This window comes from Clupea harengus, chromosome 15, assembly GCF_900700415.2.
Source record: "Clupea harengus chromosome 15, Ch_v2.0.2, whole genome shotgun sequence".
NCBI lineage: Eukaryota > Metazoa > Chordata > Actinopteri > Clupeiformes > Clupeidae > Clupea > Clupea harengus.
The window spans coordinates 23,667,760-23,682,759 of NC_045166.1; the positions used below are offsets into that span (position 1 = coordinate 23,667,760).

A 15,000-nucleotide genomic window follows, 5' to 3' on the forward strand; every position below is an offset into this window, starting at 1 on the left:
AATTAGACAAGATGGCCGCCAGCTGGGTGCTCTTACTTTGTAGTACTTGATGGCCAGCTCGGGCCGCTGCGCTCGCAGCAGGAAGGCCTCGGCCTTCTGGAAGTCCCGCTGCTCGAAGCAGTGCTTAGCCTGGCCCACCAGCACGTCGGCCACGCTGTCCGGATCATGGCCCTCGGCCACCCGCTGCGCCCCGACCCAGTCCTGCTGGTGCACGTACCTGAGGGGGAGATGGGGGAGACGCTCACTGAACAGCAGCTTGAACGTCAACACAAACACCAGAGCGCAGACTCAGATCTAACACTGACACCAACGCGATACCGATGTTTCAACACAAGAATCTGCAGCTATGAACGATCACTTAAGACAACGCAATTTAGTCACATCAACATTGATCCTTGAAGCCTGAACAGTTACTAAACAGTAGCCTAACATCAACACAACTGTTTTTACATTTGCATTTTCATTCATTTTGCAGATGCTTTAATCCTAGGCGACTTACAGCACAGATATGTATTTTCAGTAGTAACTTATGTGTGGTCTCTGCGAGTTAAACCCAAGATCTTGGTGTTGTTACTCTACCAGTTGTTCCATCAGCTGAGCCACAGAAACACACAACAATGCTGAGAAGCTGCCTGAACCCGTGATCAGTAAGTGAAGCAATCCCAAAATAGTATTACAGTCCAAGTGCTATGAACACTCACTAACCGCACATAGAAAGATTACCATAAGCTATTAATTAAGTCTTTAAAAGGAGTTTTTTTATTTTCCCAAAACGTAAGCCTGTGGCAACCTTGCTCTTGACTCAATAACTACCCAGCAGTACACGGATCAAGTTGAGTTGCTGCTTAGCGGAGCTACGAAATCTCTGCAGTGGATGCGCTCTGTACTCCCCCGTCTCCTGCTGCTGCCACCCACAGGCCTGGCCTGCTCACTGCACCCCTCCTCTCGGGCTCTCTCTCCCTCTCTCTGTCTGTCTGTCTGTCTGTCTCTCTCCATGCCTCCCCTCTGTGCTCTGCTCCCATGCTGGAGCTGGAGGTGGCGAGGCACGTGGCTGGTCCGCGTGAGGCATGGATCAAAGCCTCGGGGGCCTGACAGCATCTGATCCCCCGCGCCACCTGTGTGCCCCCACTACCCTCCGTTCTCTCACTTTCCTCTATCTCACTCCCTCTCTCTCTCTCTCCTCTCATCCTCCTCCTCTATTCCCTCTCTTCTCGATCCCCCCGACTCTCTTTCCTCTCTTGCTCGCTCTTCTTCTGTCTGTCCTCTCATCCCTCCTCCTCTCTGTTCCTGCTCGTCTCTCTCTCTCTCTCTCTCTCTCTCTCTCTCTTTCTCTCTCTCCCTCCCTCCCTCCCTCCCCCTCCCTCCCTCTTCCTCTCTCTCTCTCTCTCTCTCTCTCTCTCTCTCTCTCCCTCCCTCCCTCCCTCCCTCCCCCTCCCTCCCTCTTCCTCTCTCTCTCTCCCTCTCCCTCTCTCTCTCTCTCTCTCGCCTCCTTGGATCAGTGTGTCTAACTTATCAGGCCATCCGTGCACGGTGCAAGCTAATCAGCGCGGGCTGGGAAGTTCAGAGGAGCTTCGCTGGCAGCCCAGCTTCCCCCTTTTGAAGTGTTTCTGAGGAAGAGCCTGAAGCCCCAACTCTCTTGCAGAGAGCGCGCGCACACACACACACACACACACACACACACACACACACACACACACACACACACACACACACACTCACACACACACGTATAGCCTCTTACTCTGCTATGCTCCAACACACTCACACAGTCTCCCTCACACATATATACACATACATACATACACACACACACTCTCTCTCTCTCTCTCTCTCAAACACACACACACACACACTCAGCAATATGCTTACATCAGCACAGCCTCCTTGGGCTTGCCGGCTTTGACGAACTCCGCCTCAGCCTCTGCATACTTGCCCTTGAAGGATAAAGATGGAAGATAACATAACGAAAGAGAGAAAGAGGAAGAAAATAAATGACAGGCCGCTGACAGACCCCCGGCACGTTAGGAGAAGATTAATAATGCAGCCGTGACATTTAAGTAAGCGGGGAGGCGGCGCACCAACTTTAACTCGCCCGAATGAGACACACATACATAAAAAATAAATAAATAAATAAATAAAGACATTTGTAAATGTTTGAGGGACTGCAGGGAACGCCACCGAAAGGTGGGAAGCCCTAAGTCACAGAGGGGCGTACTTTTATGTCTGTTTATGCGATGAAAGTGGGATGATTTTTTTTACTAAGGTGAAAGAGGAACAGATGGCAATGAAAGAGAGAAGGAGAGGGATAGAGAGAGAGAGAGAGAGAGAGAGAGAAAGAGAGAGAGAGAAAGAGAGAGAGAGAGAGTGGGCGTTGCAGGCGTCTACCTCATCCTCAAGGAACATGGCGTACTTCAGGTGGACTTCTGGGATCTTCTGCTTGAGGGAGTGGCGGGCCAGCTCAAAGGCAAAGTCAAAAGAGCTGGAGACGAAGCAGACAGGAAGAGTAAAGTCATAAACAACACCGACAGCAGGGCTTTGTAATTGCAGAACCTTCCAGAACAAAAACGAAAAAAAAAGTTAGAAGTTAGAGAAATGCCTCATCACCGAAAAACATTTTCAAAAAGTTTCAGGCTTCCAAAAAAAAAAAAACTCTCTAAATACGCAGCAGAACAATCTGTGCAATGTGTTGCATTTCAATGCATCATTATTATGCTGCATTATTCTTGTCCTTGTTTTTTTTTTTGTTGTTGTTTGTGCAAACACGGCACCTCACTTGCCCCAGTAAAATAAACACACAAATAATTCAGGAAGTGACAGACGGCAGCCCCAGTCAGAGCCCCCGAGATAGGCGGGGCTATTTGCCTCTGCTCCCCCTCCTTAAACAGGAAGTGCTTTTCCACTGCAGGAACCCCTGGGCCGTTTTGGGGGGCCGGCACCTTGAGGCGGTTTTCCACTGCAGGAACCACCACTGTAGGACTTCTTCCAGGGCCATTTTCGGGGGAGAAATAAGTGCCTACTCCGGGGTAGTTACTTATGTGATGTGAGGTTAAGCGGTGAATACAGCTAAATTAGTTACAGCTGACATCGTTAGCTTGTTGAGGTTTACAGTTACTGATGGAGATAATTTCCAAACACTGTTAATGACTTGGTGCCTTGTATTATTAATTACCTTGTATGAATCATGTGCTTATGAAAGCAGAAACATGGCTTTTCTGTGTTTCTGCGTGTGTGTAACTTAGAATATTAGATGCCACTTAGTCTGCATATGTACAAGAGCATGTTTAGACCAGAGGTGATAAGAAGGTTCAAACTGTGCTTCTTCCGACCTTGCAAAACTTCCATCCTTGTCTCGGACATCAGAAATCCACCACGTGGTTTTCCCTGCTGAACGCTCAACTTCTGTCTATATAAACCTTGTGCGATGTGTTTATCATTGCTTCACTTTCAGCCTTGTGCTGGGAGTGACCCCGATTGCAATTGTTGTTTGTCTAATAAATATACCTATATGCAGCTCCGGAGTCCTGAGGTAACTAGGGTGAATTTTCACCTATCAGTTACTGAATGAACACAAGCAAAATGTAAGCTGAAATGTAGGCTTTAATTAATCATAGTGGTGCTGGTATATTCATTTATCAAGTAATTACGGCTGCCATGAAGCCATTTAATCGAGTGCTAGCAACTATACAGGAAAATTCAACGGTGATGGGGATGATAAGGGGGCTGTTCCTGTAAGCGTTCACACCACCTGGGAAGTGGCCCGAGTTCCTGCAGTGGAAAAACACCTATTGAGAATGTGTATGTGTGCGTGTGTGTGTGTGTATATATCGAAGTGGTGTATGTGAGTATGTGTGTGTGTGTGCACTTGTGTGAACTCAAATCTGTGTCTCTGTACCTGTGTACGTGAGTGTGCGTTAGGGTTAGGGTGTGTGTGCTACAGTATGATTCATGTAAGTGTGTTTTTAAGGAAGAGACTTGTGTGCTGTTACCACGCTTACCATGCTAGGAACTAGGGAGTGCAGGTGTGGCTGGATCACAGCATGATTCCCCCCCCCCCTCCCCCATTCCCCACACCCCCCAAAAGACTCACCAGTTGTCAATGGCACATTCAATGCCGGTATCCAGCAGGCCAAACTTGTTGAGCAGTTTGACGGCCGCCTCGCCCCCCAGATTCTTGGCCCACAGGTATGCCACCTGCTTTTGGGCCGCTGCACCCCCGTGGTTCTTCGCCACCTGTTCCCCAAACACACACACACACACACACACACACACACACACATAGAATACGCATGCATCAATACTCACATAAGGAGGTACACAAATACACACAACAGTTTGCAATACTCACATACACAAGCAAACACATAAACGCAAACATAAACATGCTCTCTCTCTCTCTCTCTCTCCCTCTCACACACACACACACACACACACACACACACACACACATAAAAGAGAGTGAATGTGTCACTCCTGCCTCATGCCGAGTAGAAAGCACACAAAAGCTGCGTGGAGCGGAGGAGAGGGGGCGTGTGTGTGTACGTGAGTGTTATGCCAATAAAAGATGGATGGATCGAGAATGAGAGAGAGATAGACTGAAAGAGAGAGAGAGAGAGAGAAAGGGTGATCAGAAAAGCAGCAGGCAACCTTTTTTCTTTTGAGAATAAATAAAAACATTGTGTCTGTGTGTGTTCATGTGTGTGTTCATGTGTGTTCTGTATGCGGTGTGTCTAAGTAAGTAGAGTGAGAGAGCATGGGAACGACCAGACAAGAAGACACACACAAACACACACACACACACACACACAAGCATGCACGCGCACGTGCACTCACACACATACCCTGTAGGATTCCTCCCACATGTCGTGGCCTCTGTACATGTTGACTGCTCCCTTCCACTCCTGACCCTCCAAGTAGTGGTACTCAGCCTCCTGCAGCCGACTCTCTGCCTCCAGCTCCTGAAGTGTGCACACACACACACACACACACACACACACACACACACAATCACACATTAGTAGATACAAATACACAAACCCCTTAAAAAAGGTCACACAGACATACACATTTGAATTAGCCGGCTGATAAATAAATAAAAATAAGTCTGAATAGCCTTGGTTGTCAACGAAAATGCATGCAGGGCAAAGTGAAGGCCAGCCGGTTATATATGCAACCTGCAAGGTGTAACGTTGAATAGCAATGAGCAACTTCACCAGTCCCATTGTAAGACAAAGTCAAATGACCATCATATGAAGCCAGGCAGAACAGTTGCCACTATTTTCCACTATTTTCCACTATTTTCCGCGTATTTTCTGCCTATAGAAGACTATGGCACCGAGTTGTTTCACTTTTGTAATATTCTGTTTACACTCTGCACTGTTGCACTGTCTTGCAAGGGGTTCGTAGAATGAGAGCCAACCAGTTCTGATGTTCTACACTGTGAATGTATTTGGGTTTAGTTCATGCAGGCATTGGGATGTCTTTTTGACACTGTACAGCTCTCGATTTGTAATGTCTGTTCTTGAGTGGACACAAGGGTACAAATTATGATTCTCTATACAAGCTATAATGCAAATACATTGCATTTTATCGCATTTCAAATATCCACGCTAAATTCAGGATCACTAAGGCACGTAAAAGCCATTCGTAAGCCACCCTTAAAGCAGGGCCATGCGCTGTGGTGATCTAGTGGCGACCGTTGGCTAGGTGGGTGTGGATGGACAGGTCACCTTGGCCAGATGGACGTGGGTCTCCTGCAAGAGGTCTGCGTGGTGGCGGGCCACCAGGCGGATCATGTCGTCGTACATCTTGTTCTTCTTGTACATGGTGATGGCCTGGTCGGGCTGGTCTACGGTGGCAAAGAGCCTGTGGAGGGGAACCACAATTGAATGTGAAATATAGAGGTGAGGTCACTTAACACCAGTTTGTATCTTTTGTATCAGTTTGTATTATAAGAGTATACTCTTATGGGTTCCTCAAAAAGCTTTAAGTTAGAACATATTCTATACAAAGGTCCTGGAATGAATAGGGCTCTTCCGACCAGTAAATTGCTGTAAAATTGATAGCTAAATAATCGTCCATTGGAGGGTTTCTCAGAAGGGTTTCTTTAAGGCTTCCTCTATTGGTGCTAGCTTATAGAGCCTCATAGAAAAGCATTCCAAACTGAACCCGGAACCACTGAGTATTGAAAGAATATGCGATTTCCTTGATAAAAACGCCAAACCATCCTTGGTTCAAGTAAGCTTGTTCAGAGTAAGAATCTTGGGAAGGCGGCTTAGCGAAAATAATCAGTTTATTCCAACGCGTAGCGCAGTAATCTCGGATAGCACGGTCGCAAGTCACGAGAAAAAACCTTCAATGATCTTACAGAAATACGTAGGTTATATATAGTAGAATTAACATATCAACACAATGGCATAATTCAATTATCCACAGGTATCCGTCTGGAGGAAATGTTGGGGTGTGGGCTACTCGGGACCTTTTGGCAAGGGGGGGTTTAAATAAGTATGTGGGGGTTATCTGATGTACCGGTATGTATGTTTTTGATGAACTCTTTAGAGGATGTGGACGATATGTCTGCTTGGGGGGAGTTTGTGGTGGTATGTGTGTCTGGGGGTCAAGGTGTGATTGTGGGGGCCTGAGAGGAAATGCCAGTCAGAGGGGTCCAGTTGAAATGCTAATATGTCTGACTCCAACCATCTGGTGTGGCTGAAGCTAAAAGGGTGGGGGGATTATTAATATGGTCTGATATGATATGTGAAATAAACCCAAATCTAACAGGATCATAGACTGAACTGTCTGTCACAGCAACACGGTGGGAGTAAAAGGCATAGTTTTGTTTGCCTTCATTAAGTATAAGCCTGTCATAACCTTGGTGGCATTAAGCCCTGCCATTGACTGATACGGGTAAGCCTATTCTTTTTTATTCATTACAGTCACAAAGGTTTTGCTTTCCTTAAACCTTCTTAAAAGACTTAAAAACAACTCCTTTCAAGCGTTGAATATAAACAGCCTTTCTAAAGACCAAAGAAAACGCACTGATTCTGACTACCACTGGATTTGTATTTACTGCCTCTATGAATGCAAATGAAGCACCGGCTTCGACACCGATAAGTAAATGTGTGTTCTGCTTTTATTGCAGCGAACAGGAACCAATGCAAAACCCCTCTTCCCAAAAAACTGTTACTGAGTGAAACATTATTAGCCACCATGGCTTACATATGTAAAGCACGCCACACCCCATCAGACACTTTGCTGTTGTATGAAAATGATTCGTTTCTTTAAAGGGCCTCAAGCTGTGAACCATGGTAATGATTGGATTCTTGGATTAGATTTACTTGCAATATAAGCAGCAGCTGCCCAATCAAAGTCCAATTTGCTGCCTACGCACAATGGCGCCTTGACATTTGTTTGGCGATTAGTTGCAGCAGGAGCCCTTGACCGTGGCGCAGTGAGGTGTGGCGTGTTGTGGTGCGGTGCGGTGCGGTGCGTGGTGACTAAACTATAAATCACATCCCTCAGCGGCCCGCCAGTCCGGTGTCACAACACTTTTGCTTTCAGCGGCGATAAAAAATCCATTATTAATTATACCCAGCCTGAGCTCTGATCAATACAACTGAAACACAGGAAGAGGGAGGGAGAGAGGGAGCGAGGGAGAGAGGGAGAGAGGGATGAGCGAGAGAGAGAGAGAAAGAGAGTGTAAAGGAAAGTGGGCTGGGTGAAGAAGGAGAGTTTGAAGACTTGTAAGAAGTGAAGAAGGAAGAGAGGAAGGATGGATAGAGAGACAAGGGAAACAAAGACTAGTTGGATGATGGGTGGAAAAGAAGAAAAGAAAAGAAAAGATGGGTTGTGTCTGTGTGTGTGTGTGTGTGTGTGTGTGTGTGTGTGTGTGTCTGTACGTGCAGACAGCAACTTTACCTCTCTGCTTCCTTGTACTTGCCCTCCTTCTCCAGCTCCTTTGCCCTGCTGACGTACAGACCGGACACCTCCTCTGGGGTCATACACTTCACAGCCAGCTACAGGAGGAAAAGAGGAACGAGGAGGAGGAAGAGAAGGGCAGAGAGGACATGATGAACAAAGAGTGAAGGTGCAAGAGACACGGAGAGAGCATGTGTGTGGACAGAAAGAGTGTGTTCACCCCCAGACCCAACCTTCACCTCTTCATCTCTAGTGAGGAATGACACAGAGACACTGGGGCACTGTCATTACAGCCCTCAATTAGGCCCATGGCCAAACCTCTGTCTGCCCTGCATGTAAAGCCATGCCCTGGTTCTTACAGGGAGCGCCTCGCACCTCCTCAACCACGCTCTGCTGTTTCCAGGATCACACTTCACTACTCTCTGCATTCTGTTCCTTATTGAATGTGTCCTGGACTACAGTCTTTCATACAATTAATGTAATGTCATTAAGTTTCAATTTCTTTAGATCTACACGGGACAAAAATATAAACAAAACATATCGAGTGTCAAGTCCCATATTTAATGTGCTACAATAAAAGATGTGTAATCCCTCATTGCTCACAGAAACGGATTACTCTCTCATGCAGAATCCATAGTTTACCGCCTCATAACTGTACCTCTGTGAAATCTTTTGAGATTGTTCCACGCCGCGTTTATACACTTTCTTACACCGATGTGTGAGGTAGGATCTGACGATGATTTTTGATCTTTTGTGTTTTGAGGGGTTCTGATACATCGTGAATCAAGCACATCATTAAAAAAAAAGAGATGAAAATGGCGCTCACCTTGTGGGCCTCTTCCCAGTGCCCTGCCTGGGTGTACATGTCAATGGCGGCTTTGATTTGATCCCCTTTGACAAACAGACGCTCGGCAACCTGCACAGCGAGCAAAAAACAGGACATCAGTTAGACATCATGGGCCAAATTTACAAAGGGTGTTTTTTTTCTCTTGGACCCGCCTAACTTGACTAAGCGCACCCTGATCAGGTGTTCAAAATGAATCACCGAATTACAAAGGGTGACTATCCAAGATGCATTTCGATGTTTAAATGTCACCTGTTATCAAATGAATGATGAAAAAGTTTAGATGTCAATGGAGACTTGTTTGACGGGTATGTAATGCAGACGTCTGGGTATTTGGGCAAACGTATGCACAGCGAATCCTCAAGTTTTGCTCAAGAGGAGATGTAAGAACATTGTCGCCGTTCACCAGGAGGAGCGATCCGCTCAATGAGTTTAGTGATATCATTTTCATGATGCAATATAGGGGTTTCAAAAGAATCATTAACCTGGTTTCTGAACCTGAATTATCAAATTTATAAATGATCAAATTTATAAAGTGAAAATGTCCCTGTTTCATTTCGGACATGTTGGCGCCATCTCATCAGCAGTCTTCACACTGTCCTCGCACGACATGCGCGTTAAAAGGCGATAGCATAACAGGCCTGGCTCACCCAATAGAATGAGGGCCCGTGCAGCAGGTGATTCATTCCGATTAGCCAAGTTAGACATGGCCAGCTAAACGGATGATGATCATCGTTCGTAAACAAGCTATGTTTAATAAGTGTTGGAGGCTTAGATGTTGACCAGAAAAAAAAACAGACTGGACACCCTTTGCAAATTTGGCCCCAAGTTTTTTTTATGTGTATGAATGTGCACAAACGTTGTCAGCTTTGGCTGAAGGTGAAGGACAACAACTTTTTTGTATGGATCAAATAAAAACACTACAGGTTGTGTGTGTGTGTGTGTGTGTGTGTGTGTGTGTGTGTGTGTGTGTGTGTGTGTGTGTGTGTGTGTCTGAGAGGGAGATAAAGAGAGCACTGGTCCTTTTTTTTTGTATCTGCAGTCATTTGCCAGCTGGTGAGTTGCTTCCCTGCTGAGTCACCAGATTGGGTAAAGGCTGAGCCTCATACATCATCCGGAAGAGACAGACTGTGCCAGGATCAGTTTTTCACCCATTTACGTCTAATCAATACAAGTAAAACAGTAAAACAAAACCTGATCGAACTCCAGCTCCGGCTCTCCACTATGGCTCATGAGAAATTAGGCCACTTCTCGCGGCAAATATACCCCAGATACACAGCCAAGATACCCCTTACAATGAGTGCTTCCGTGTCACAGTCACATCCTTATCCTTTAGCTGCTCCGTGCTTCACTCTGTTGGCTTTTCGCCTTGATGTTGCCTAACAATGTTGACTGAAAAGTTGCCTTGCAGAGACTGAAAGGCTTCCTCACTCCTCCTTGGCAACGACATGTATTTACATCGATTCACTTGGCAGACGCTCTAATCCAAAGTGACTGAACAAATCGCGACGGATAAAATCCCAGCAGTGGGCTGTGAGAGAAGCCGATACTGCGGCAGTGGTGCAGTGATACATTTCCAGCCACTGGAGCCAGAGGCTCTGGCCCAAGTCTGGCCCTCTGCCGGCACAGAGCCGCATCCTAGAGCCATCTGCTGGATAATGATGGAGTGACCGTCAAGTGTACAGGTTGAAGGGGGTGAGGAGTGTTTAGGCTCGTCTTCATGGTTCCAGGGAACTGTGTATAAGCTGACACGGTGTCCTGTGTAGGTGCTGGACTATGTGCTCGTAATGTTTTCCCTTCAGGCTGTAAGAATAAATGTGTGTGAGTGTGTCTGCATTTATGTGTGTGTGTCTGTGTGCTGACCCTGTACTCCTGTATTGAGCTAAAGAGTGTGTAGTGCTACACAATGCACTGTAATCACCTTCCCTTCTGTGTTTGCGTGTACGTCCGTGTGTGTGTGTGTGTGTGTGCAAGTGCACATAGAGAAAACAATTATCCCTGTGTCTGTATGTGTAGGTGTGTGTGTGTGTGTGTGTGTGTGTGTGTGTGTGTGTAGGTGTGTGTGTGTGTGTTTGTGCAAGTGCACATAGAGAAAACAATTATCCCTGCATCTGTATGTGTAGGTGTGTGTGTGTGTGTGTGAGAGAGACTGACCTCATACTCCTGTATGGAGGCATAGTGCTGGGCGATGCGCTGGTAGTATTTCCCTGCTCCTTGCTGCTCCTGCAGCTCTAGGATGTGCACAGCCTTCTTCCACTGCCTCGCCCCTATGGCTGCCTCAATGGCCTTCTCCGAGCAGCTACAGACACACACACACACACACACACACACACACACACACACACACACAGAAACACACAGAAGCACACACGCAGACACACAGACACAGACACACACACACACACACACACACACACACACACACAGACACAGAAGCACACACGCAGACACACAGACAGACATCTTTCAAGAGGCACAAACCTGCTAGTCTTTACTGTGAATAAAAGTCTCAACTTTGATTAGGCAGACTATACACTGCGACATGCCCTTGGGTGAAACGACTTAAGAATCTTTCAGCACAGCACAGACCATTTTTTCCATCAGCATTTCTCAGAGTGGTTTAATCCCACAAGTTTGTGAAGCACAGAAGGAAAGAGCAACCAGGAGAGAGACAGAGAGAAAGAGCAAAAAAAGAGAGAGAAGCCTCTATCACTCCTAACGAACTCTCGGCGTCTCTGTCTGATTACTAACTCAGAGACAAAGCTCCCCAGGCTCTTCTTCCCACCTCACTCCTCTTCTCTCCTCCTTTCCATCCCTCCATCTCTCTCATCCTCATCCCTCACAGCGTCTCCACTGTCACATGCTTTCTCACGGCCTCAGCCGCTGTTTTTCCTGCTACGTTGCCTCATCCTCTCTTCGTTTATTATTGCTTCAGCCATCTCCCCCCCCCCCCAAAACTATCCTATGCAAAACTATCGGAGAAAAAGAGAGAGAAAGAGAGAGAAACAGAGAGAGAAAGATAAGAGAGTGTGAGAGAGTGGACAGAAAAGTCATTACGGAGAGAGAGACTGCTTAAGGGTACAGCCGGCATCAGAGATTGCCCAGCATGGATGAGACCTCCATTCCCTCCTCTGACAGCGGAGTGACCAGCAGCTGAGCACTGGGGTGGGGGGGAGTTGGGGGTGGAGGGGGGGGGGTGTATAGCAGGGGTTGGTTCGGGAGGTGCAGCAGGGGTGGGTGGGGCACGAGAGAGTGGACGAGTGCGTGAAGGATTAGCCTCTCAGTGGGGAGTGAGAGAGAGGGAGAGAGGGAGGGAGAGAGAGAGAGAGAGAGAGAGGGAAGACAGGAGGGAGGGGTTTAAAACAGACAGGGAGCGCCTGAGGGTGATGGGAGCCTGTGTTAAAGGTGCATTATCTTACTCCCCGAGAGAGAAAGAGAGGAAAAGGGAGAAAGACAGATAGAGAGAGAGAGAGGGAGAGAGAAAAAGGGAGGAGAGAGAGAGAGACCAAGGCTGAGAGAGAGAGAGAGGCTGGAGAATGGAGATGAAGAAAACAGAAAAACATTAGTGTGTCTACGTGTATGTGTGTGTGTGTGTGTGTGTGTGTGTGAGAGAGAGAGAGAGAGATAAGATGGTGAAAAATGGGAATGGGCACGTGAAAGTGAGAATAAGAGTGAGGGGGAGAAAAAGAGAGAGCAAGAGGATGAGTGGACAATGATGAAAAATGAGAACGGGCCAGGGAGGGCGAGAGAGGGAGCAGAAGACGAGGGAGAGGGAGTGTGACGATGAAGAGTGTGAAGAGTCATTATCAGCGTGAGAGAACAGGCTGTCCGTTATCTTAAGCTGAGTGCCCAGAGGAAGCCCAGGCCTCTGTCGATCCTAATGAGCTCTCAACACCTCCATCTGATCACTCACTCAGCCTCAGAGACAAAGCTCCCCTCTCCTCTCTTCTCCGCTCCTCTCATCTCCTCTCTTCTCCTCTTCCTTCCCTCTATCTCTCATTGCCCCCCTCCTATCTCTCACAGCGTCTCAACTGTCCCTCGTTTTCTCACGGTCTCGCCCTCAATCTTTTGTGCTGCGTTGCCTCTTTTTTTTTCTCTCTCTCTCTTCATAATCCATTGCTTCTGTGTTTGTGTTTTATAACCATCCTCTGGATTCCCTGCTATCTCTCTGCCCAGTTCTTGATCCTCCCCATGCCACTGTGTGATATGGACTTCCTTAAGCCCATTCTTTCCTGCTTGGTCTGCATCACGCTCTCCGCTCCCCCCCCCACATGTGCTCGTTTGTGGAGTATTAGTTCTCTTTTCTTTCCCCCTCCTTTGTTTCGTCCACTCAGACACCATCCTCACCTCTCCTTCACTCCATCATCTGGAACTCCTCATAGTAGCCAATCAGCCTCAGCACCAAACACCGGTTCATGGTGCAGCGGATGTCCAGGTCTGCACTGTCCTACTTTAGGAGTCGTCACCCTTCTTCACCCCATTACACCCTATGCGGTTCCATCTCTCTCTCTCTCTCTCTCTTTTTCTCCCTCTTTATCTCTCTCCCTCTCTCTATTAACACGCTTCCTCTCTCTCTCTCTCTCTCTCTCTCTCTCTCTCTTTTTCTCCCTCTTTATCTCTCTCCCTCTCTCTATTAGCTTCCTCTGTCTCCATCCTCCACTGTCACTTCCTGTTGATCATCAAACACCGCCTTGGTCATGCCTTTACTGTCTGTCACACTCATCCTCTCGCTTCCTTTCATTTACTTCCAATCTCTCTCTCTTCCTCATTCTTTCTGCATGTGCCTCCACAGTCTCCCCATCTCTATCTCTGTCTTTCACCCTTCTGCCCTTTTGCCATTTGTTTTCAACTCCCTTTTGATCCGCCATTAGGATTATCTCTTTTGGATTTTCCCATTTGGAAGTCCCATTCTAGCTCACTGCCTATGTCTGTCGATATATACTTTTTCGTTCCTTCCCCTCTCTCCGGCCCAAATTCTCTCTCTCGCCCACTCACTGCCCATGGGAACTCACCCAGACTCGATGTAGTGGTTGATGGCAGCATCCATCTGCTTCTGCTGGACCAGGTAGTCACCCCAGGCCTCCTCCAGCTTCACTACGTCAGCAGGGAAGGCCACACGTGCCAGCTCCACAGCTGCAACATGCGCGCGCACACACACACACACACACACACACACACACACACACACACACACACACACACACACACACACACACACACACACACACACACACACACACACACACACACGTGGGGGTATGGAGTGAGGCCTAAGTGTACTATGGTCATGGTAATGCATGTGGCATCAGATGCAGAATCATCAGATTCATGATGTTCAATGGTTACAATTTTACGGACTCACAAGTTTTACCCTCAGTCTTTAACAACGCACAAGTCATGTTATAAAAAAAAAGAATAACAGTGAAGGTTAAGGAATGGCCAGGGATGGATCTGAATGACAGCAGCACAATCAGCGACAAATTGCGTCCACCCACCCTTTCTGAAGGCGTTGCCTTTGCGGTAGCAGTCCAAGGCCCTCTGGTTGTTCCTGATCCTCTCAAAGAGATCACCTGCCTGCAAAGTTTGAGAAACGAATCAACTTTCTTACTGAGACCGAGATAAAGAGAGAGAAAGATAGATAGATAGAGAGAATGGGATGGAGAAGGAGACAGAGCAAGATTGTCAACCCCCCCCCAGACCTATTCTCTATTAAAAAAAGAAGACACCTTTCCCGACATCTGCTGCGGAGGTCCCACTCTCCCAAGGCCTTGGGTAAGGTCTTAATTAAATAGGCAGCTCAGACAACAGAGGCCAACATAGGCACACACACACACACGCACACACACACACACACACAAACAAAAGCACAATGCACTGAAGACTCCAGGCTCTGCCTGTCTTTACCTTGGGCTGTCTTAATAATAAAAATAACATCTGCCACATTTCCAAGCCAAGCCAATAACAAGCCCACCTCTCCCTGTTTGATTAGGGTTTAGAAAACTCACGAAGAGCAGACTATGATGACTGAATTTACTCCATTAAACTAGGCAGACCGGCCCCCAAAACGTGTACAGTTTTATAGCATACTGTAATGCTTAAGAAATGGCACATTTGCTAGCTTAATGTAAATTGAACATGCTAAAACTACCAAAAAAACAAGCCTTTTATTTTACAAACAGAAAGCATAATTTGAAACCCACTCTCTCAGTAATGTGTGATAAGTGATGAGGCCCTGACTGACA

General features: G+C 47.1%; 1 protein-coding gene across 2 annotated transcripts in view; it reads right to left on the reverse strand.

Moving 5' to 3' along the window:
• The window catches only part of ift172 (intraflagellar transport 172), a 59,317-nt gene that overhangs the window by 11,155 nt on the left and 33,162 nt on the right, over positions 1 to 15,000 (reverse strand). For both annotated transcript variants that reach the window (XM_031581942.2, XM_031581943.2), the window contains exons 23-33: positions 14,254 to 14,332; positions 13,771 to 13,891; positions 10,913 to 11,057; positions 8,741 to 8,830; positions 7,915 to 8,012; positions 5,727 to 5,862; positions 4,839 to 4,955; positions 4,088 to 4,230; positions 2,386 to 2,479; positions 1,870 to 1,934; positions 37 to 217 (exon numbers count right to left, since the gene is read on the reverse strand). In XM_031581942.2, the coding sequence (XP_031437802.1) occupies positions 37 to 217; positions 1,870 to 1,934; positions 2,386 to 2,479; positions 4,088 to 4,230; positions 4,839 to 4,955; positions 5,727 to 5,862; positions 7,915 to 8,012; positions 8,741 to 8,830; positions 10,913 to 11,057; positions 13,771 to 13,891; positions 14,254 to 14,332 (1,269 nt within the window). The remainder of the gene's footprint in view (positions 1 to 36; positions 218 to 1,869; positions 1,935 to 2,385; positions 2,480 to 4,087; positions 4,231 to 4,838; positions 4,956 to 5,726; positions 5,863 to 7,914; positions 8,013 to 8,740; positions 8,831 to 10,912; positions 11,058 to 13,770; positions 13,892 to 14,253; positions 14,333 to 15,000) is intronic.